The 25,545-nt window shown below is 43.2% G+C and overlaps 1 protein-coding gene across 1 annotated transcript in view; it reads right to left on the bottom strand.

The window, feature by feature from the left end:
* SIPA1L3 (signal induced proliferation associated 1 like 3) overlaps window positions 1–25,545 on the bottom strand; it is a gene marked incomplete at its 5' end in the record, with an annotated part of 148,841 nt that overhangs the window by 107,545 nt on the left and 15,751 nt on the right. The window contains 3 exons of the mRNA XM_081106713.1: window positions 2,713–2,816; window positions 21,520–21,694; window positions 22,619–22,807. Coding sequence (XP_080962839.1) covers window positions 2,713–2,816; window positions 21,520–21,694; window positions 22,619–22,807 — 468 coding nt within the window. The remainder of the gene's footprint in view (window positions 1–2,712; window positions 2,817–21,519; window positions 21,695–22,618; window positions 22,808–25,545) is intronic.

Genomic DNA, 25,545 nt, shown 5'->3' with positions numbered 1-25,545 from the left:
CCCCTCAATACGCCCATCTCTGCTCTTCTGTCCCTGTTATTTAATATTTATTGACACTTAGCAAACAGTAGCTTTTCCCTCTTCTCTTTCTCATCTGACTCTTCGCACTAATGTCAGCTTCATGAGAACAGGGATTTTGTCTGTTTTGTTTGCTGCCCACTGCTGTATCCTCAGTGCCGGGAGCAGTGCCTACCACACAGTAGGTACTCAAGAAACATCTCCTGGAGGGCAGCATGGGCTGGCAGCCTTCAATTTGCTCAAGGCCACACTCATGGATGATGGTAGAAGCAGACCAGAGGCAGTCCACAGGGTCGATCCCAAGCCACTGCCCCTCCCCTGGCACACCTGAGTTGAGAAGACTGGGGCAACTTCAGCTTCATATAGGCTTATGGGAGACCTGTACTCTCTCCCCTGCTTGTCAGTCCAAGGGAGACTGTAACCTTCGCAGGAGATGATGTATTCATGGTATATTACTTATCTGCTGAAATTACACTGTTCTTATTTACCTAAGTTTAACCTTCGTGTAACTGTTAGGAATCCACAGATAAGAGCTGTGTGTAGTTCTATGTGAGGTAGCCACAGTATGAAATGCAGACACTCCTAGAAGCATGACTCACATCATTTTGTTATATTGTTAGTTCTTTATGTGTGTTTTAAACTAGATAAAATAAAATAAAATTTCTAGATAAAAGTACCCATTTACTATGGCTGGCATTTTATACCCTATCTTTTTTTTTTTTTTTTTAAATCCTCATCTGAGGATATGGTTTTCATTAATGAGAGAGAGAGAGAGAGAGAGAGGGAGAGGGAGAGGGAGAATGGTTACCTCATGCATGTACCCTGACTGGAGATTGAACCCGCAATCTGAGCATGTTCCTTGACTGGGAATTGAACCCACAACTTTTCAGTCAGGGGACCACGCTCTAATCACTGAGGAACACCGGCCAGGGCTTATACCCATATCTTAAAGTTGCAATCTCATTTAATCTTCACATCAATCCTTTGAGGCATTAACTCATCCTATCCCCTTTTACTGATGAAAAGACTTAAGGCTCACCATTGTTACACGACTTGTTCTGGGTCACATAGACATGGAGGGAAAGACCCAGAATTTGAGGCTACTTCTGCCTAATTCTAAAAACCAATCTTAAAACAAACAAACAAACAAATAGATAAAACCCAAGCTTCCACCCCTCCCCCATGCTTCCCAAATACCCAGGAATAGGTACCGCTTCCTATGCCCCTCTGGTCAGGCTCTGCCTTGTACTCTGGTTTCACGCAAGAGTTGCAGGGACCTTTCCCAATGAAACTGAGACATGGGTACTATCATTCCACCCATTTTACAGAGGAGGAACCTGAGGCTTAGAAAGGTCAGATCATGATGCTAGGAAGTGGTGCAGAAAGACCTCACACTCAGGTCTAACTCTAAGGCCAATCGTCTTATAGCATGCCATTAACTTTATGAAATAACTCAGAGTTGACCATTTCTGGCCTATAATATCTACAATGTCACTTGTACCAATGGAAAAAATATACATTTCCCAAATCATCGAAAGTCTGTGGGATTTCTGTTCATTAGAAACTAGGAAGAGTTGCTCCTGGATTGAGTCTGCATGGTGTGTCTAGGAGAGGAGCCTCCCGGCAGTGGGCATTAGCTGTTGTTGCCCAGCCAGTACCTCACCTCTTCCTCCTTCTGGCAGCCACAGCAATCCCCTTTCTGACCCCAATCACTCTCTCTAGGGGTGGGCATGTGCTTCAGGCTGGGCCACTCAGCTCAGTCCATCCCTACCCCAAGCCTAGGGACTGGCAAGTGAAATCATCTAATGAGATTTAGTGCTGAAATGTCTCTGGGACACCTGGAAGGCACCACTTTGCCCTGTGGTGGCTATGCTAAGAGGACATGATACAAGTGCTGCTAGTGGGCATCTTTGATACTTGGGAAGACCTATAAATAAGAACACTATGAAGAAAAGCAAAGGTCAAGAATGGAAGGATTCCTAACATTGTTTAAGCCCTGGATCTAGCCATACATAAAGCTAGTTCTCTCAACACTTGAGAGTTACATAGTGCAGCTCATCCCACTTTTTGCTTATGCCAGTTTGGTTTGCATTTCTTTCTTTTTCAAATTTTATATATATATATATATTGATTAAGATATTACATATGTGTCCTTATCCCCACGTTACTCCCTATCCCCCCGCTCATGCTCTCACCCCCCTGTTGTCTGTGTCCATTGGTTAGGCCTATATGCTTGCATATAAGTCGTTAGGTTGATCTCTCCCCTTTACACCCAACCTCCCGTACCTTGGTTTGCATTTCATTCAGTTGGTGAGAATGTGGAGTAACTAAAATCCTTTATGTGGCTGGATAGATATGTAAGTTGGTACAACCACTTGGGAAAATGTTGACCTATTCACTTTTTTTTCTTTTCTTCATAGGATCCCTAAGGACCAAAGAGGCCCTTGAGGAGAGCTGGGGCAGAGGCCAGCAGGGCGGCCAAGGAACAGCTAAGAAAAAACTGCCATTAAATGACAACTGATTCAGGTGATGGGACTGTGGTGCAGAGGGTCCAAGGCCAAAGGCCTCCAAATGCTGCACAGGACACCACCAGAGCTGCCAGTGCCAGGCTGGCAGCCAGCTAGCAGTCGTGGGGAAAGAGTACCTTGGGGTTCAGCCGTGTATCAGCTGGAAATTATGTGGGATCCCACTGACCTGCTGCCTGTTGTTGGGGGTATAAGGGAGCAGAGTGGAGACATGGAACATGATCTCATAGTCCTGGTACGTTGTGTAGAGGGAGTGGGTTCCCGTGGAGTCAGCTGAAACAGAAACACAAGTTAGTACCATGTTTCCAAAGCCTCTGGGTTTTTGCCATCTCCCACATACCATCTGTGTCAGTTTTTAATTTGACTCCGTTCTTTAAAATTAAATACATTTAGATAAAAAGCAAAGCTTACATTATACACCCACCAGATTGGTAACAATGTAAAAGTCTGACAGTACCTAGGGTTGGTGAGAATGTGGAGTAACTAAAATCCTTTATGTGACTGGATAGATGAAATATACGTAAGCTGGTATAACGACTTGGGAAAATTTTTTTAGCAATATCTATTGAATGTGAAGGTAGGCATAATGGATGACCCAGTACTTCCTCTCCTAGGATCATAGTGTAGATGACTCCACACCTGTACCCTGGGAGATGGGTACAAATATCTTCAAATGTCAGTCAAAAGAATGGATAAATGGAATAAAAAATGGTGGCAGAGTAAGTAGACACTGCTTGGACATGCTCCCATGAGCAAACTGGAATTACAACGAAAATATAGAAAAACTTCCTGAATAATCAACTGAAGACTAGCTGGAGAGAACCCTGATAACCAAGGATGGAAAGTGGAGACCGCATAGAGACTGGTAGAAGTGCAAAGTCATGAAAGGGCTGGCTGGGCTCCCACAGACAGCAGCTGAAGTTCTGGAGAGATATTTCAGCTGTGAGGGGGTTGCCACTGAGAACTCTGGGGTGTAAACGCCAAGCTAGGCTCCCCAGCCCAGAGTACCAGAAGTGGGAAAGGTGTCCATATAATATCTGGCTGTGAAAAGCACTGGGCTTGCTAACTGCCAGGGAAATATGGCTGGAAATGCAGGCACCAACACACAAAATTCTCTGTGCAGCCACTCACCTTGTGCTCCAGCAGAGGGAGGGGAGAGTGGACTGGAGCTGTGTGAGCAGAAACCAGGGTTGGGGACTCTGGGCTTAGAGCTCAGGAGGCAAACACCCCAGTTTCCTGTGCTGAGTCATTCCCTCATGCTGTGAAAGTCATCTTTCTCACCCAGACATTTGCTATGCAAGTAGTTTTGTGTGTGGGGGAAGACAGTTGACCCACCCTATTGGAAACCACCTGGCCCCACAGTGTGGAGTTGATGAGGCCCATTAAGAGGCTGAGAATAACAATTAGCCTCTAGGCCAGTGGTTCTCAACCTTGGCTGCACATAAGAATCACCTGGGAATCTTTTTAAAATCCTGATTTCTGGGCCTCATCCTCTGGAAATTCTGTTTCTTTGTTATGGGGTGGGGCCACAACATTAGTAACAAAGAAACAGAATTTCTGGAGGATGAGGCCCAGAAATCAGGATTTTAAAAAGATTCCCAGGTGATTCTAATGTGGAGCCAAGGTTGAGAACCACTGCTCTAGGCAGAAGCAATTGCTTCACATTATTGGAAAAACTCTCACCACACCTGGGCACGATTACCCGAGGGCTATTCAAGACCGAATCCAATCAGTCTGCAGGCAGAGGCTGTCTCTGAAGGCTTTGAGTCTTTACCTGATCTAATTAGTCAGAAACAGGGATTGACACTGTCCTGCACTAGAGATGGAGAGGTGTACAAGATCTACCTAATATACAGTCAGAAACTCAAACTGGCAGCCAAAATGAGGAGACAAAGAAACAACCCCCAAATGAAAGAACGAGAGAATTCTCCAGAAGAACAGATAAATGAAATGGAGATAAAAAATTTACTGATATAGAGTTCAGAATAATGATGGTAAAGATGCTCAACAGCATGACAAAAGATATAGTAACTATGAAAACAGAAATAAAGAATGACATGGCACAAATAAAGAACACATTGGAAGGAATACACAGCAGATTAGGGGAAGCTGAGGATCAGATCAGTGAAATAGAAGAAAGGATAGAAAAAAATCAGAGAACCAAAATGAAAAAGCAATTATAAAACAGGACAGCCCTAGCCAGTCTTGCTCAGTGGATAGAGCTAGCAGACTGAAGGATCTCAGGTTCAATTCCAGTCAAGCTCATGCACTTTAGTTGCAGGCTCCTCCCTGACCAAGGCCTTGGTTGGGGCTCAGGCAGGAGGCAACCAATCAATGTGTTTCTCTCACATTGATATTTCTCTCTGTCTTTCCCTCTTTCTTCCACTCTCTCTAAAAATCAATGGAAAAATATCCTATGGTGAGGATTAAAACAAACAACACTCCCCCCAAAATAACCCAAAAATAAACAAAACAAAATACAGGAGGACAGCTTAAGGGAGCTGTGGGACAACATGAAACATTACAATATTCAAATAGTAGGTGTGCAAGAAGAGGCCGAAAGCCATAGAGAACACGTTTAAAGAAATAATAGCAGAAAAATTCCCTAACCTGGTGAAGGAAAAAGTTACACAAGTTCAGCCCTGGCCGGTTTGGCTCAGTGGATAGAGATTCAGCCTGCGGACTGAAAGGTCCCAGGTTCGATTCCAGTCAAGGGCATGTACCTTGGTTGCAGGCACATCCCCGGGGGGGCGGGGTGCGGCGTGCAGGAGGCAGCTGATCAATGTTTCTCTCTCATCGATGTCTCTAACTCTCTATCCCTCTCCCTTCCTCTCTGTAAAAAAATCAACAAAAATATATTAAAAATAAAGTTACACAAGTTCAGGAGGCACAGAGAGTCCCAAGCAAGAAGAACCCAAACAGGCCCATGCTCAAACACATTATAATTAAAATGTCAAAAATTAGAGACAAAGAGGGAATCTTAAAGGCAGTAAGAGAAAAGCAAACTGTTACCTACAAAGGAGTTCCCATAAGGCTATCATCTGATTCCTCGTCAGAAACTGTATAAGGGAATGGTATGAAGTACTCAAGGTAATAGAAAACAAGAGTCTGAAACCAAGATTACTATATCCAGCAAGGCTATTATTAAAAACTAGAGGCCCAGTGCACGATTAGGGCTGGGGAGGGACATGAGAAGTTGGCCAGCTAGGGAGACAGTGGGAGGGCTCCAGGGCGTGTCTGCCTGTCTCGCTCAGTTGCGATCGGCGGGAACTCAGCAGCAAGCTAACCTACTTGTCAGAGTGTCTGCCCCCTGGTGGCCACTGTACGTCATAGCGAATGGTTGAGGGGCTTTAAATACCATTAGCATATTATGCTTTGATTGGTTGAACGGACAACCGGACACTTAGCATATTAGGCTTTTATTATATAGGGTAGATGGTCAAATAAAGAGCTTTCCAGATAAAAACATGCCAAAGGAGTTCATCACCACCAAGCCAGCATTACAAGAAATGCTAGAGGAACTGCTGTAATGAAAAGAAGAAACAGAAAGAGAAAACTAGGCATACAGAATTAAAATGGGAATATTTAAGTTCCTATCAATAATAACATTAAATGTAGTAGATTAAATGCTCTAATCAAAAGACATAGGATAGCTGGATACAAAAACATGACCAAACTATATAGGCTGTCTACAAGAGACCCACTTCAGAACAAAAGATTCACATAGGATGCGACTGAATGGATGGGAAAATATTTTTCATGCAAATGAAAAAGAAAAAAAGCAGGAGTAGCAATACTCATATCCGACAAAATACACTTCAAAATGAAGGCATCACAAGAGATAACAGAGGTCACTACCTAATACTACAGGGATTGATCCAACAAGAGGATATAACCTTGGTAAACATATATATGTACCCAATTTAGGAGCACCTAAATACATAAAAAAACTTCTAGAGAACTTTAAGGGAGAGATCGACAATACAGTCATAGTAGGGGACTTATACCCTACTAACTTCTCTGGATAGGTCCTCCAGACAAAAAATTAACAAGGAAACAGTGACTTTAGAGGACACACTGGATCAGATAAATTTAATTGACATTTAGAGAACATTTAGATAAATTTAACTGACATTTAGAGAACCTCAGAGCTGCAGAATATACATTCTTCTCAAGTGCACATGAGTCACTCACAAAGATAGACCACATGTTAGGACACAAAACAAGTCTCTACAAGTTCAAGAAGATTGAAATCATATCAAGCATCTTCTCAGATCACAGTGGAATGAAATTAGAAATAAACTACAGTAAAAACACTCAAAAACATTCAAACACATGGAAGCTAAATTGCATGTTATTAAACAACTAGAGGCCCGTTGCAGGAAGATTCCTGCAAGAATAGGGCTTCCTGTGGCCAGAGCGAAGCAGAGAAGGGAGCGAAACCTGCTGAGGCGGGCTTCACTCCCGCCTCCACTGCCCCGCTTGCTTCGTTTCCGCCTCCGCTGCCCCGCTTGCTTCCCTCCCGCCTCTGCTGCCCCTCTTGCTTCGCTTCCGCCTCCGCCGCCCTGCTTGCTTCTCCGCAGCTTCGCTCCCTTCTGCAGCACTTGGCTTCCTTCTACGTTGTCTTCCACCTTCGCTCTGCGCCTGTGTATGCAAATAACCGCCATCTTTGTTGGGTTAATTTGCATACTCATCTGACTGCCTGGTGGGCATAGTGGAGTGACACCAATTTACATGTTTCTCTTTTATTAGTGTAGATGAATGGGTTACCAATGAGATCAAGAAAGAAATAAAAAACTTCCTGGAAACAAATGAAAATGAACACATAACAACCCAAAATCTCTGGGCAACTTCAAAAGCAGTCCTGTGAGGGAAGTTCATAGCATTACAGGCCTACCTCAAAAAAACAAGAAAGATTGCCCTAGCCGGTTTGGCTCAGTTGATAGCGCATCGGTCTGCAGACTGAAGGGTCCCAGGATCGATTCTGGTCAAGCTCACACATTTTAGTTGCAGGCTCCTCCCTGGCCTAAGCCTTGGTTGAGGCTCGTGCAGGAGGCAACCAGTGAATGTGTTTCTCTCACATTGATGTTTCCCTCTATTTTTCCCTCTCTTTTCCACTCTTCCTAAAAATCAATGGAAAAATATCCTTGGGTAATGATTAATGGAAAACAAAACAAAACACAACAAACAAACAACAACAACAAAAACCACAAGAAAGATTAATAGTGAACTATTTAACCCTAGAACTTAAAGAACTAGAAAGAGAACAAAAAAAGCCCAGAGTAAGTAGAAGGAAGAAAATCATAAATATTTGAGCAGAAATAAATGACATAGTGACAAAAAAAAAAAATCAATGAAACCAAGAGCTGGTTCTTTGAAAGGATAAACAAGATTGATGAACTGTTAGCCAGACTTATCAAGAAACAAAGAGAGGACTCCAATAAATAAAATCAGAAATGAAAGTGGAGAAGTAACCACTGACACCACAGAAATACAAAGGATTGTAAGAAAATACTATGAACAACTATATGCCAATAATGTTGGACAATGTGGATTAAATGGACAAATTCCTAGAAAAATACAATCTCCCACAACTGAATCAGGAAGAATCAGAGAACCTGAATAGGCCAATAACAACTGATGAAATAGAAGCAGTAATCAAAAAATTCCCAGCAGCCCTGGCCGGTTTGGCTCAGTGGATAGAGCGTCGGCCTGCGGATTCAAGGGTCGCGGGTTCAATTCCCGTCAAGGGCATGTACCTTGGCTGCAGGCACATCCCCAGTAGGGAGCGTGCAGGAGGCAGCTGATCGATGTTTCTCTCTCATCGATGTTTCTGACTCTCTATCCCTCTCCCTTCCTCTCTGTAAGAAATCAATAAAATGTATTTTAGAAAAAAAAAAAAACTCCCAGCAAACAAAAGTCCAGGTCCCGATGACTTCACGGGGTTAATTTAACCAAACAGTCAAAGAAGAACTAATACCTATACTCCTCAAACTATTCCCAAACAATTGAAGGGGAAGGAACGCTTTCAAACTCTATTTATGTGGCCAGCATTATCCTAATTCCTAAACCAGATAAAGACACTACAAAGAAAAAGAATTATAGTCCAATATCCCTGATGAAGATAGGTGCTAAAATCCTCAACAAAATATTAGCAAACTGGATCCAGCAATATATTAAAAATATCATACACCATGACCAAGTGGGATTTATTCCAGGGATGCAAGGCTGATACAATATTCGCAAATCAATAAACGTGATACGTCACATAAACAAATTGAAAGATAAAAATCACATGATCATATCAACAGACATAGAAAAAGCATTTGAAAAAATCCAACACTGATTTTTGGTAAAAAATCTTAGCAAAGTGGGAATAGAGGGAGAATATCTCAACATGATAAAGGTCATATATGATAAACCTATAGCTAACATCATACTAAATGGGCAAAAACTAAAACCATTTCCCGTAAGAACAGGAGCAAGACAAGGATGTCTGCTTTCATCACTCTTATTTAACACTAGAGGCCCGGTACACAAAAATTTGTGCACTTGGGGGGGGGGGGGGATCCCTCAGCCCGGCCTGTGCCCTCTCGCAGTCTGGGACCCCTCGGGGGATGACCACCTGCTGGCTTAGGCCTGCTCCCCGGGGGATTGGGCCTAAGCTGGCAATCAGACATACCTCTGGCAGCCCAGGAGCCCTTGGGGGATGTCCACTTGCCAGCGGGGAGCAGGCCTAAGCTGTAGTCTGACATCCTCAGTGCTGCTGAGGAGGCGGGAGAGGCTCCCACCACCACTGCTGTACTGGCAGCCATCAGCCTGGCTTGTGGCTGAGCAGAGCTCCCTCTGTGGGAGTGCACTGACCACCAGGGGGCAGCTCCTGCATTGAGTGTCTGCCCCCTGGTGGTCAGTGTGTGTCATAGTGACCAGTCATTCCCAGTTGTTCTGCTGTTAGGGTCAGTTTGCATATTACCCTTTTATTATATAGGATAGATGCCTGGTGCATGGGTGGGGGCCGGATGGTTTGCTCTTAAGGGTATCCTGGATCAGGGTGGGGATCCTGCTGGGGTGCCTGGCCAGCCTGGGTGAGGGGCTGATGGGTGTTTGCATGCTGGTCAAGCCTCCCTGAGTGGGGACCCTCACCCCATGGAAGTTTGGCCAACCTGGGTGAGGGGCTGATGGCTGTTTTCAGGCTGGCCACACCCCCTTTGGGGTGGGGGGGTCCCCACTGGGTTTCCTGGCCAGTCTGGGTGAGGGGCTGAGGCCATTTTCAGGCTGGCCAAGCCCCCTGGCAATGGACGCTCCCAGCCTCTCCTTTTTTTCTTTTTTTATTCTGAGATTTATTTACCTTCTATAATTGAAAGTTTGTTGCCTTTAGTGGAACTCAGAGCTGGCCACGGCAGGTGGGAAACTTGGCTTTCTCCATCACTGGAGCAACCAAGCCTCCTGCTCGCTCCAGCTCCGTGGCTGCCAGCCGCCATCTTGGTTGGGCTAATTTGCATATAGTCGCTCTGATTGGCTGGTGGGCGTGGCTTAACACATAGCAAAGGTACAGTCAATTTGCATGTTTGTCTTTTATTAGATTAGATAGTACTGGAAATCCTAACCACAGTGATCAGACAAGAAGAAATAAAAGGCATTCAAATTGGAAAGGAGGATGTAAAACTCTTATTATTCTCAGATGACACGATATTGCACATAGAAAACCCTAGAGACTCCACCAAAAATAGACTTAATAAATGAATTTGGCAATGTAACAGGATACAAAAATCAACACCCAAATTCGATGGCTTTTTTATACACCAATAGTGAATTCTCAGGAAGAGAAACTGAAGAAACAATCCCATTTAACATTGCAACAAAAACAACATTAAGATACTTGAGAATAAATTTAACCAAGGAGATAAAAGACTTGTACTTGAAACATCTTCCGAGTGCGTTGAAAAAAGAGAAGAAGATATAAACAAGTGGAAGATTATACCATGTTCATGGATTGGTAGGATAAACATATTTAAAATGTCCATACTACCCAAGGCAATCTAAAGATTCAATGCAATCCCTATTAAAATACCAACAGCATATTTCACAGATCTAGAATAAATACTCCAAAAATTTATATGGAACCCAAAAAGACCACGAGTAGCTATAGCAATTTTGAGAAAAAAAGAACAAAGTTGGAGGAATCATAATACCAGATATCAAAGTATACTACAAAGCCACCATAATCAAACCAGCCTGGTACTGGCACAAGAACAGACATATAGATCAATAGAATAGAAGAGAGGAAAAATAGAAGATGGCGGCGGTATAGGCAGACGCGTCCCAGGTCGTGTCCCGGAGCAAATGGAGTGAGCAGCTGAAACTAGTAACATCCACCCCGAATTGGTGAAATCGCTCAGCTGGTGAGACGGTTTGCAGCCGGGAAGAGCGGAACTCCCCTGGAAAGGTAAAAAACCCAGGGATTTGGGCAGGAAAGTTTGCCAGACCTCTGAACCCAGAGAGTCGGAGGGAGACCGCGCGGCAGCCGCGTCCCTTGGGACAGGCACAGCCCCTGACAGGGGAAGGGAGAACCGCGGGATTCCTGGCGCCGCCGGGAAAATTGAGAGCTGGGTTCTGTGATCACAGAGGACTGAGCCTAAAGGGGGCGGCCTGAGGAGCTGACCAGACCATGCAGTCCCGGTAAGAGAGGAAGCTTACAGAAACCAAGCCTTTCCCGTTTCCGCAGCCGGCGTTTGTTTGTTTGTTTTTACTGAATCCTGTTCATGGGACGTTTCGGATACAGACACTCACCTGTGCTGAAGAGAGGGAGAGTGTGCGGAGGAGTGGAATCTGGGGAGAGACTGAGGAGAGAAGGGGGGCCGGGAGAGGTGGCAGCTAATTGAGTGCTGAGACACCCCCGAGCCCAGGTCTGGGACAGCCATTCTCTCTGGAGAGTGAGACTCCTCCCCCCAGCCCCCAGGCAAGGAGCACAGCCACACCCAGATTCCACCCTGTAGGAGATCAAGGATTAAAATAACCTGATCAGTCCCTGGGAGTTAACAGGGTCTGGCATATAGAGGGATTTTCAATCCCAGCAACAACACAGCGCCGGTAACTAACTATTACGCAGCCAGCTCTGGGCAGTGAACCTCCACTGGACAGAGAGACCCTATAGCCTCAGAGGCCAACCCCAGAACACTGCCACCCAGAGGCTGACCCACAAACTGACTCTTTGCTAAACACAAAATAAGGCAGTCTGGGAAACAAATGCGGCTTGCTTTAAAATAAGGACTGTGGTTTACAACACAGAGGAACAGTGTATCGCAGGGAAACTCAACACTCTCCTGGATACCTGGCAGGTCTAAGGCGAGCCACACTGAAGAATAGAAGAACCGAAGGACCTTCACTACTGCAATTTTTTTTTTCTTTTTTCACCTTTTAACTAAGAAATCAATTTTTTTTTCTCTTTTTTTTTTCCTTTTTTTTCTTTCTTCTTTTTTCCATCACCTGATTTTACCCTTTTAATTACTACCTTCTTATTTTTAACCAGTATTATTACTGCTACCATTTTACCATTTTTTTTAAAGTGCCATTTTATTTTCTCTTTATTTTATTTTGGGATTAGTGTTCTCCATTCTATTTTCATCGTTATATTATTGGTTGTTTCTAGTTTGCATTCATCCCCAGGGAGCTGTTGCTGGAATTTTTTGGGATTAATGGCTGTTCTATAGGAGTATTCTCCTCATATAAAAAAGTCTCTTCCCCTCTTCCACTTCATTCTCTCTTTTCGCTCTTTTTTTCTTTTCTTTTCTTTTCTTTTCTTTTCTTTTCTTTTCTTTTCTCGCTATTATTTTCCCCCCTCCTTTTTCCCAATTTCATTTTTGCACTCCTTTTTTTGGTCCCTACTTTTCTTTTCTTTTTTCTCTTTTATCTTTTTCTCTTCCTTCTTCCTTATCCCCTAATTCTCTTAATTCAGGTGGTCACCTTTATTTGGGGTTATTAATATCGTGAATATATTTGTGTATAGTGCCTGGTACGTGGTGCCTTGTTGTGTTGTATTTTGTGCCTTTAAATCAACGCAGCAGATCCAAGCAACAGCAACCTCCTGAGCACCAACACCCTCTGCTGAGGAACAGCAGCTGTACGTGAAACCTCGCCCCACCAGCCAGAAGAGCCACCACAGCTGTGAACAGCACCCACCAGAGGAGCTGCTGCCAACTGAAGAGCAGCTGCTACCGCAACCGCCCGAAGAGCAACCACAGACCAAGGAGTCACTGCCACCAAGGGAGCAACCACTGAACGACTCAACGTCTAGATATGTCAGTGAGATCAAACATGGGTAGACAAAGAAACCCCCAAAGGAAAGAGAAGGAGGACTCTCCAGAAAAGCAGCTAAGTAATACAGAGGCATGCAACATGACAGAAAAAGAATTCAGAATAAGGATCCTAGAGTGCATAAACCGGATGGAGGAAAAAATCGACAACCTCTGCAAGAAGCTAGAAGAAACAGATGAAAAAATCAACAACTTAAGTAAGAACCAAGAAGAAATGAAGAGTGATATAGCTGCAATGAAAAACTCCATTGAAAGTATCAACAGTAGACTAGGAGAAGCGGAGGACCGAATTAGTGAATTAGAAGACGAGGAAGCAAAACACACCCAAACTGAACTGCAATTGGAGAAAAAAATTAAAAGACAGGAGGAGAGCCTAAGGGAGCTTTGGGACAACATGAAACGAAACAACACACGAATAATAGGGGTACCAGAACAACAGAAGGATGAACAAGGATTAGAAAACCTATTAGAAGAAATAATATCAGAAAACTTCCCTGAGGTGGGGAAGAAAAAAGTCACACAAGCCCAGAGAGTCCCAAACAAGGTGAACCCGAAAAGACCCACACCAAGACACATCATAATTACCATGGCAAACGTTCAGGACAAAGAGAGAATCTTACAGGCTGCAAGAGAGAGACGGAAAGTTACATACAAGGGATCTCCCACTAGATTGTCAAATGATTTCTCAACAGAAACACATCAGGCCAGAAAAGAATGGACAGAAATTTACAAAGTGATGCAAAGCAAAGGACTGAATCCAAGAATACTCTATCCAGCAAGGTTATCATTCAAACTTGAAGGGGAAATAAGAAGCTTCACAGACAAAAAAAGGCTAAGGGAGTTTATCACCACCAAGCCAGCAATGCAAGGAATGCTAAAGGGACTGGTATAAAAATAAGAAATAAAAAGCTCAGAAAGAAAACAGCCACACAAAAACAGAAATGGCTACAAACAAGTACCTTTCAATAATAACTTTAAACGTAAACGGACTAAATGCTCCAAACAAAAGACATCGAGTGGCTGAATGGATAAAAAAACATGACCCATACATCTGCTGTCTACAAGAAACCCACCTCATTAGAAGGGACTCACACAGACTGAAAGTGAAAGGATGGAAAAATATCTTTCAGGCAAATGGAAAGGAAAAGAAAGCTGGGGTAGCAATACTTATATCGGACAAAATAGACCTCAAAGTGAAGGCCATAACAAGAGATAAGGAAGGCCACTTCATAATACTAAAGGGATCAATACAACAAGAAGATATAACTCTGGTAAACATATATGCACCCAATGCAGGAGCACCCAAATTCATAAAAAAACTCCTGGAAGATATCAAAGGAGAGATCGACAACAATACAATCATAGTAGGGGACTTTAATACACCACTGACAACACTGGATAAGCCCTCTAGACAAACAATCAGCAAAGATACAGCAATCCTAAATGACTCACTAGATCAGATGGACTTAATAGACATCTTCAGAACACTTCACCCCAAAACCAGGGAATATACATTCTACTCAAATGCTCATAAGACATATTCAAAAATAGACCATATATTGGGTCACAAGCAAAGTATCCCCAAATTCAAGAAGATTGAAATAATAAAAAGCGTCTTCGCATACCATGATGGCATAATATTAGAAATAAACTACAATAAAAACAACCCAAAATACTCAAACACTTGGAAGCTGAATAGCATGCTATTAAATATTGATTGGGTTACCAATGAAATCAAAGAAGAAATTCGAAATATCCTGGAAACTAATGACAATGAAAACACAACAATCCAAAACCTATGGGACACAATGAAAGCAGTCCTGAGAGGGAAGTTTATAGCTCTACAGGCCTATCTCAAAAAACAAGAAAAAATGGTAGTAAATCAGCTAACTCTACAACTCAAAGAATGAGAAAGAGAGCAACAAGAAAACCCCAGAGTGAGCAGAAGGAAGGAGATAATAAAGATTAGAGCAGAAATAAATGACACAGAGACCAAAAAAACAATACAGAAAATCAATGAAACCAAGAGCTGGTTCTTTGAAAGGATAAACAAGATTGACAAACCTCTAGCCAGACTCACCAAGAAGCAAAGAGAGAGGACCCAAATAAACAAAATCAGAAACGATAGAGGCGAAATAACAACAGACCCCACAGAAATACAAATGATTGTTAAAAAATACTATGGACAGCTCTACTCCAACAAACTAGACAACCTGGAGGAAATGGACAAATTTCTAGAAAAATACAACATTCCAAAACTCAATCAGGAAGAATCTAAAAATCTCAACAGGCCAATAACTATGGAAGAAATTGAAGCAGTCATCAAAAAACTTCCAGCAAACAAAAGCCCAGGACCAGATGGCTTCACAGGGGAGTTTTACCAAACATTCAAGGAAGAACTAAAACTTATCCTCCTCAGACTACTACAAAAAATTCAAGAGGAAAGAACACTTCCAAGCTCATTCTATGAAGCCAGCATCACCCTAATACCAAAACCAGGTAAAGACAACACAATGAAAGAGAATTACAGGCCAATATCCCTCATGAACATAGATGCCAAAATCCTCAACAAAATCTTAGCAAATCGGATCCAGCAGTACATCAGAAAGATCATACACCATGACCAAGTAGGATTTATCCCAGGGATGCAAGGATGGTACAATATCCGCAAATCAATAAACGTGATACATCACATAAACAAATTGAAAGAAAAAAACCACATGGTCATATCAATTGATGCAGAAAAAGCATTTGACAAAATTCAACACCCATTTTTGATAAAAGCTCTCAGCAAGGTGGGAGTAGAAGGATCATACCTCAACATAATAAAAGCCATATATGACAGGCCACAGCCAACATCATACTCAATGGACAAAAACTAACACCATTTCCCCTAAGAACAGGAACAAGACAGGGATGCCCCCTCTCACCACTCCTGTTCAACATAGTACTGGAAGTGTTAGCCATTGCAATTCGGCAAGAAGAAGAAATAGAAGGCATCCAAATTGGAAAAGAGGAAGTAAAACTGTCCTTATTTGCAGATGACATGATATTATACATACAAAACCCTAGAGACTCCATCAAAAAGCTACTAGACTTAATACATGAATTTGGCAATGTAGCAGGATACAAAATTAACCCCAAGAAATCTGAGGCATTTCTATACACCAATAGTGAACTTTCAGAAAGAGAGATTATAAAAACAATCCCGTTTACCATCGCACCAAAAAAATTAAGCTACCTAGGAATAAACTTAACTAAAGAGGTAAAAGACCTCTACTCAGAAAACTACAGGACGTTGAAAAAAGATATAGAGGAAGACATAAACAGATGGAAGAACATACCGTGTTCATGGATTGGTAGAATCAACATCATTAAAATGTCCATACTACCCAAAGCAATCTATAAATTCAACGCACTTCCCATTAAAATACCAACGGCATACTTCAGAGATCTAGAACGAACTCTCCAAAAATTCATCTGGAATAAAAAAAGACCCCGGATAGCTACAGCAATCCTGAAAAAGACCAAAGTAGGTGGGATCTCAATACCAGATATCAAATTGTATTACAAAGCCAATGTTCTCAACACTGCGTGGTACTGGCACAAGAATAGGCATATAGATCAATGGAATAGAATAGAGAGCCCAGAAATCGGCCCGAACCAATATGCTCAATTAATATTTGACAAAGGAGGCAAGAACATACAATGGAGCCAAGATAGTCTCTTCAATAAATGGTGTTGGGAAAATTGGACAGATATATGCAAGAAAATGAAACTAGACCACCAACTTACACCATACACAAAAATAAACTCAAAATGGATAAAGGACTTAAATGTACGACAGGAAACCATAAAAATTCTAGAAGAATTCAAAGGCAACAAAATCTCAGACATATGCCGAAGCAATTTCTTCACTGATACAGCTCCTAGGGCACTTGAAACTAAAGAGAAAATGAACAAATGGGACTACATCAAAATAAAAAGCTTCTGCACAGCAAAAGAAACCATCAACAAAACAACGAGAAAACCCACTGTGTGGGAAAACATATTTGCCAATGTCATATCTGATAAGGGCCTAATCTCCAAAATTTATAGGGAACTCATACAACTCAACAAAAGGAAGATAAACAATCCAATCAAAAAATGGGCAAAGGACCTAAATAGACACCTTTCAAAAGAGGACATTCAGAAAGCCAACAAACATATGAAAACATGCTCAAAGTCACTAATCATCCGAGAGATGCAAATCAAAACAACAATGAGGTACCATCTCACACCTGTCAGACTGGCTATCATCAACAAATCAACAAACGACAAGTGCTGGAGAGGATGTGGAGAAAAAGGAACACTTGTGCACTGCTGGTGGGAATGCAGACTGGTGCAGCCACTATGGAAGACAGTATGGAGTTTCCTCAAAAAACTTCAAATGGAACTCCCATTTGACCCTGTGATCCCACTTCTAGGAATATATCCCAAGAAACCAGAAACACCAATCAGAAAGGATATATGCACCCCTATGTTCATAGCAGCACAATTCACCATAGCTAAGATCTGGAAACAGCCTAAGTGCCCATCAGTAGATGAATGGATTAGAAAACTGTGGTACATCTACACGATGGTATACTATGCTGCTCTAAAAAGGAAGGAACTCTTACCATTTGCAACGTCATGGATGGAACTGGAGAGCATTATGCTAAGTGAAATAAGCCAGTCAATGAAGGAGAAATACCACATGATCTCACTCATTCATGGATAATAGAGACCATTATAAACTTTTGAACAATAATAGATACAGAGGCAGAGCTGCCTCAAACAGATTATCAAACTGCAGCGGGAAGGCCAGGGAGGGTTGGGGGGCAGGAGGTAGGGGGGTAAGATATCAACTAAAGGACTTGTATGCATGCATATAAGCATAACCAGTGGACATAAGACATTGGGGGATAGGGGAGGCTAGGGGACTGTCTAGGGCGGGGGGATAAAATGGACACATATGTAATACCCTTTGTAATACTTTAAGCAATAAATTAAAAAAAAAAGAATTGAAAATATATAAAAAAAAAAAAAAGAAGAGAGACCCCAAAAATAGACCAAAGCCATTATGCTCAATTAATATTTGACAAAGGCGGCAAAAGCACACAATGGAGTCAAGACAGTCTCTTCAATAAATGGTGCTGGGAAAATTGGACAGATACATGCCAAAAAAAAGAAAGAAACAAATGAACAAAAAAGAAACTAGGGCACTAACTTACACCATTCACAAGAATTAATCTCAAAATGGATAAAAGACTTAAACGTAAGTTGGAAAACCATAAAAATCCTAGAAGAAACCACAGGCAGCAAAATCTCAGACATCTCTCATAGCAATATGTTTACGGATATATCTCCCAGGGCAAAGGAAACTAAGGAGAAAATAAACAAACGGGACTATATCAAAATAAAAAGCTTCTGCACAGCAAAAGAAACCATCAACAAAATGAAAAGGGAGCCCACTATATGGGAGAACATACTTGGCAACGATACATCTGATAAAGGGTTAATATCCAAAATATGTAAGGAATTCATACAACTTAAGAAAAGGAAGACAAACAATCCAATTAAAAAATGGGTAAATGTGGGAAAGCACATGACTTGGTTGGAAAGTCTGTAAGGAGGAATCTCCGAAAAGTTGGAGGCCTCTAGGGGAACTTGCCAAAGGTGGCAGACCCGTCCTTGACTTTTCCAAACAAGCCTGAGCCCCTGGGTGTTTACTGGAATCGTTCAGATGTCCTTGCTTAAAGGACACTGCAGATGCATGTATCTTCTCAAGGATACTTACCCTGCTGATAGTATCTAATAGTTAATTTTAGTTCAAGCTGTTGTTACAATAAAAGCCTAAGGAGGCAGGTGAACAGGGCTGTCTGGTTCTTTTAGTCAGGCAGTCCCTTAGCCCTCCCTTTTATAGAAATGTGTGTCAGAGTATTCATTTATTCATTGCTCAGGGTCTGCTGGTTAGCCCGGGCAGGTAAAGGTAATACTTTTAACAATAAAGAATTTAAATTAAAATTAAAAAAGGGTAAAGGACCTAAATAGACATTTCTCCAAAGTGGACATACAGATGGCCAAGAGACTCATGAAAAAATGCTGAAAGTCACTGATCATCATAGAGATGCAAATTGTAACGACAATGAGGTGAGGATGTGGAGAAAGGGGAACCCTAGTACATTGTTGGTGGGAATGCAGACTAGTGCAGCCATTATGGAAAACAATATGGAGTTTCCTCAAAAAATTAAATATGGAACTGCCATTTAACCCAGTGATCCCACTTCTAGGAATATATTCTGAGAAACCTGAAGCACCAATCAGAAAGAATGTATGCACCCCTACGTTCATAGCAGCACAATTTATAATCCTAGTAGCTAAGATGTAGAAATAGCCAAAGTGCCCATCAGTAGATGAGTGGATAAAAAAGCTGTGGTACATTTATACCACAGAATACTATGCAGCAGTAAAAAAGAAGAATCTCTTACCTTTTGAGACAGCATGGAGGGACATGGAGAGGGTCAATTGGGAAAAAAGGAGACGTATGTAATACTTTCAATAATAAAGATTAAAAAAAAAAAGAACTGAGAAACAAACTGGTATACTCATACTGTGGAAAATACACAACCATGAAAAGGAATGAGTCATAGTCACCACATGGTTGAATCCGAAAAACAATGTTGAATGAAAGACGCCAGACACAAAGGAGCACACACTGTATGAGTGCATTCACATTATGTTACAAAACAAGCAAAACATATTATGTAGACATGCACATATAAGTAGCGAAACTATGAAGGAAAAAACAGAATGATAATTACAGGAGTCAGGATATTGGTGATCTCTAATGTGAGGGGTTATGACCAGGGAGAAGCACACCTCATTACTGGCTCCATGCTTCAGAAGGGGAAGCTGAGGCACAGAGAGTGAGTGACTTGCCCAACATGACACTGCAATTACTGGCAGCAGTTGATGTTTATTTGAGAGCTAATTCTCTGTAAGGCACTGTGATAGGCATCTGGTCTTCACAGGAAGTCAGTGTAGGGTAAGGTTATGGCTGTCACTTAGTGGAGGATGCCGAGCCTCAAAGCAGGCATCTGACGAAGGGGATAAGTCTCCTATTCCTTTTTTCTGAGTGTATTGCCTCTTCAGCAGTTCACCAACAGAATCACAATACTAATGCTCACACTTGCTGCAGACTTCCTATGTGCCAGGCGGTAGTAAGAGTCCTGTGTGCCCCATCAGCACACTGCAGGTGATACCCACCTTCAGAGCTCTGGGAAGTTGGACAGGTCCAGTACCTGGCACAGTTGAGGGCACAGTGCATTAGGTTCAATACTGTGCTCCTGAATTAAGCGCAATTATTTTATTTTTATTTTTTTAATATATTTTATTGATTTTTCAGAGTAAGGAAGGGTGAGGGACAGAGAGTTAGAAACATCGATGAGAGAGAAACATCGATCAGCCGCCTCCTGCACACCCCCCCACTGGGGATGTGCCCGCAACCAACGTACATGCCCTTGACCAGAATCGAACCCAGGACCCTTCAGTCCGAAGGCTGACACTCTATCCACTGAGCCAAACCGGTCAGGGCAATTAAGCGCAATTATTACTGTCACTTTACAGATGAGGAAACTGAGGCAGAGAGGGGCAAAGCCAAGACCACCAAACCGGTAACTGGCACAATAAGATGCTTTTTCCTCTTACTGCCTTCTTCAATGGAGGAGATAAAGGTGATGATGACAACAGCTGCAGGCACCTACTCAACTGCATATTAGGCTCTATCAAAAGCTTAATATGCAAATTGTCCCCTCAGGCGGTCGACCAAATGGGACTTCAACCGGGAGTTCAACTGCTGCTATGACATGTGCTGGCCACCAGGGGGTGAAAGGACATAGGGGAAAATAAAAACAACCAGTGGCAGAAGCGACAGGGCCACTGCTGCTCCCAGGCACTGAGGGAGCTGGGCAGGGGGCGACCAGCAGCAGAAGTAAGGGGGGGAGGTGGGGGCTGACACCAAGAAAGAAACAAAAAACCAAACAAAACAACCAGTGGTGGGAGGGACGGGGCCACCACACCCAGGCCCCGGCTGACAGCAAGCAGCTGGGCACAGGGCTTTGGCCTCCCGCCCAGAGGTCCCCACACACATGCACGAATTTCGTGCATAGGGCCCTAGTTACTGTATAAAAGGCATCATTCAGTACCCACTTTTCTGAGACCTGCTGGTCACGCATTTCATCCAGACTGATGCCTGTGGCCCCAGTTCGTTGTCGTCATTATCACCACACAGCATGGTGCTGTATGAATATACCACAGCTCTGATCATGCACACTGGGCACTGTTCTGGGCTCTGCGGTTATAAGTATGCAGGACATATGCTGGCACATGTGCATGAGTTCTCACAGGACACGTCTAGCAGTGTAATTGCTGAGACAGAGTTGGTGAATTTTCACTTAACCAGAATATGCTGTGTTTTTCAAAGTGGAGTACTACCTGCACTCCCATCAGCAGAGATCCAGAGCTCCCATTGCCCAGGGTCCTCATCTGAGTATCACCAGGCCTTTTGCCCATCAGGAGGGCGTGCGGGGGGTGGTTCACTGGTTCTAACGTGATCTAACTGGCTCCCCCACCAGGCCACTTACTCTTGACGTCCAGCTGGGCTGCATACTTGGTGAACCCCTTCAGGCAGACCTTCTCACCCAGCAGGGAGAGGAACTCTTCAAAGGCGGGGCCAGCATCCTCGTTGTTGTACATCTCCTCCTCCGAGCTCTGGCCTGCCCTGCAGTAGAGGATCCCCACTTTGTGTTTCCGGCAGAGCTGCAGAGGCGAGAGCGGCTTTATGGAGGCAGGACAGGTAGAAATGTCAGAGAGGATGGAACAAAGGGGGGCTTTCTTGGGCACTGAGCCCAGGAAATTGCTGGAGTGACAGGAATTTAGGGCCACAGCCAGAGGAAGGAAAAAGGCATGGGGACATGTCCCAGTTGTCTTCTCTCTCTCCCTTCCTTCCATTACAGAGAGGCATGACAAGGTGCCCATGCCTTGGATTTTTAATCTATCTATGGAAGGCAATGCCATTCTCTCATGAAAGAGATTGTTGCCTGGGTCGGCTTCCCAAAGTAGGTGGACTGGAGCTGGCTAAGACTCTGCAAAAGGAAATTCTGAAGCGTGCAGGGATCAGTAGGGTTAACACTGTTTTTTTAGGGGGTGGGCCTGTGATAACCATGTGTTTTTTTTTATTTTTTTTTTTTAACATATCTCTGATTCCCCAGGTCACTGGTGACTGGACCATGGACCGACACCTGACCTAGTATGAGCCAGGTAGAGGCTCTCCTGGGCTGAGAATCAGTGAGATGGTCTCTGCAAGTGGCCACAATTCTAACAGCAACTCTGAGAGCTGAGGGAGGGCCAGAGTAGCAGAGGTACCAGTATGCAGAGGGAGAGAGAAAACCCGAGTGTACACACGCGTGCGCGCATGTGTGCGCGCACACACACACACATACACACACACAACCTGGTGGTTCCTTTATCCCTAGACTATTTTCCTCCTGAGACACAGTTACATTCCTGCTCTTGGCAATCCCAGAATTTGATAACAGATTCCTCCTTTTATTGAAACTAGCTTAAGTTGGTTTCTGATGTTTAAAAAAAAAAAAGTGACCAAGACAGAAAATACCAGGAGTGGGGCTGCTGGCTGTGCCCCAGTGCGCCCGCCCCACACACCCTCACCCGGCCCCAGCTCACCCCTTGCTCGTCGAGCTTCAGCAGCTGCTCCGTCACCTTGGGAGTATTGAGAGCCAGCCGCAGGCAGTGGATGTTAAGCTCAGGAATGACATACTCCAGGGCATCCTTCAGGGGTAGGCCCCGCCCGGTCCCATGCTTAGTGGATGTGGGTGTGGCATCCTCCAGGATGGAGCCCCGCAGGGTGATGAGCTGCTCAAGGGAGAGAAGGGACTGTTAGGAGGCTCTTGGGAACCAGGAAAGGATCAGGGGTGAGCAAACTTTTTGACTAGAGGGCCACAATGGGTTCTTAAACTGGACCGGAGGGCCGGAACAAAAGCATGGATGAAGTGTTTGTGTGAACTAATATAAATTCAAAGTAAACATCATTACATAAAAGGGTACGGTCTTTTTTTTTTTTTTAGTTTTATTCATTTCAAACGTCCCGTGGGCCATAGTTTGCCCACAGCTGGATTAGAACATATGTGCGATGGTCAGTAGCTTGGGCTCTAGGGCCAGAAAGCCCTGGGTCTGGACCAGGACTTGAACTTGATGCCTTTTGGCTGTGTGATCTTGTCTAAGTGACTTCCTATTTCTGAGCCTCATGTGTCTTCTTTTGTGAAATGGGTAGAGTGACAGTATCATAACCCCAAACGGGTTTTGGGAGGACTAAATGGGACAGTGAATGGAACATAACTTTTTTAAAAAAATTGATTTCAGAGAGGAAGGGAGAGGGAGATAGAGAGACAGAAACATCAATGATGAGAGAGAATGATCAGCTGCCTTTTGCATGCCCCCTACTGGGGGATTAAGCCCGCAACCTAGGAATGTGACCTGATTGGGAATCAAACGATGACCTTCTGGTTCATAGATTGATGCTTAACCACTGAGCCATGCTGTCCGGGCATAACTTTGTTTGTTTTAACAGATACTGACTCAGTGCCTCCTAAGTGCCAGCCCTGTTCTAGGTAGAGTGAACAAAACAAAGACTCTTATTTCATGGAGTTGGCATTTTAATGGGAAATGGATTATGTCAGAGAGTAAGAAGTATAACAAATATAATAGGCTCCATGAGATAGGCATTCAAATGGACACTCTCACTGTCATTACAATATTATATGTAAACATAATACCATGAGCTCTTATGTAAAACACCTGCCTCTCTGGCCATCAGTACATGAAGACTTGGGTCTTCAACTGTGGCACTCATTTTTTTTAATTTTTTTAAAATTGATTTTAGAGAGGAAAGGAGAGGGAGAGAGATAGAAACATCAATGATGAGAGAGCCGGGGATCGAGCTGGCAACCAAGGTACATGCCCTTGACCGGAATCGAACCCGGGACCCTTCAGTCTGCAGGCCGACACTCTATCCACTGAGCCAAACCAACGAGGGCTGTGGCACTCATTTTTAATCTGGTTTCTTTCTTTCTTTTTTTTTTATATATATATTTTATTGATTTTTTTTACAGAGAGGAAGGGAGAGGGACAGAGAGTTAGAAGCATCGATCAGCCACCTCCTGTACACCTCCTAATGGGGATGTGCCCGCAACCAAGGTACATGCCTTTGACCGGAATCGAACCTGGGACCTTTCAGTCCGCAGGCCAATACTCTAGCCAATGAGCCAAACTGGTTTAGATGGTTTCTTTCTTTTTTAAAAAAATTTTTTTATTACCATTTTATTTTATTTTAATTTACGTTTTAATCCTCACCTGAGGCTATTTTTCATTGATTTTTAGAGAGAGTGGAAGAGAGAGGGAAAGACAGAGAGGAGCATCAACATGAGAGAGCCACATCAATTAGTTGCCTCCTGCACATGCCCTGACCAGGGCCAGGGAGGAGCCTGCAACTGAGGTACGTGCCCTTGATCGGAATCAAACCCCCAGGAACCTTTAATCCCCAGGCTGACACTCTATCCACTGAGCCAAACTGGCTAGGGCTCAATCTGGTTTCTTGACAAAATCACAATCACAGATGCCACCAAGAAAACTTTCAGTCTGGAAGCTGGGAAGAGATACATAATGCTCTTTCAAGGCCTGCAGAATAAGCAGAGCTTCAGGATCATCAAGGAACCAAAAGGTTATGGATTTGATTCCTGGCCAGGGCACATGCGGTGTGGGTCTTGTGTCCCTCCTCTCTCTCCTAAAAATGTTATTCAGTTAGAACAGTGTTTCTCAACCTTCTGGCCCTTTAAATACAGTTCCTCATGTTGTGACACAACCATAAAATTATTTTCGTTGCTACTTCATAACTGTAATGTTGCTATGTTATGAATCGTAATGTAACTATCTGATATGCAGGATGGTCTTAGGCGACCCCTATGAAAGGGTCGTTCGACCGCCAAAGGGGTCGCGACCCACAGGTTGAGAACCATTGAGTTAGAATAAAAACAAAATAGGGACACCTAAAAAAAAAATTCACAATCAATGGTTCTGATTCAATTGGTCTGTGGTGGGGCCCAGGCATATATGTATGTATGTATACATACACTCATATATGTGTATACTTACACACACACACACACACACACACATTTTTAATACCACTCAGGTGATTGTGACATGTAGTCAGGTTTTAAAACCTTTAGTCAAGCCAATCTTGTCCATTTAATTCTACTTTCCCAGATGTTGCTTTCCAAGTTGTCCCTACAGCTGGCCACGTGACTAGTTCAGGCAAGGAGATGTGAAAGGGAATTCAGCTTGGGGAGGACTCCTGGGACAGATTTCTCCCTTATAAGTGGAAATTCCCTTTCACCTGCCCATTTCTTCTTGCTAAGGACATTGGTGTGCTGATAAGATGTTTGAAGCTGTGGCAGCCACCTTGTGATCATGAGGAAAGAGACCAAAAAAAAAAAAAATCACAGAGAAGTCAATCCCTACAGCCAATTTCCTCCAGATTTCTTGTTAGATAATAAAGTAACACCCTATTTTAGTTTTAGCAATGGCTAGTCAGG

This window comes from Myotis nattereri (genome assembly GCF_964212035.1).
Source record: "Myotis nattereri genome assembly, chromosome: 15".
Lineage (NCBI taxonomy): Eukaryota > Metazoa > Chordata > Mammalia > Chiroptera > Vespertilionidae > Myotis > Myotis nattereri.
The sequence above is the reverse complement of the archived record's forward strand: the minus strand, read 5'-3'. Positions and strand labels throughout refer to the sequence as shown.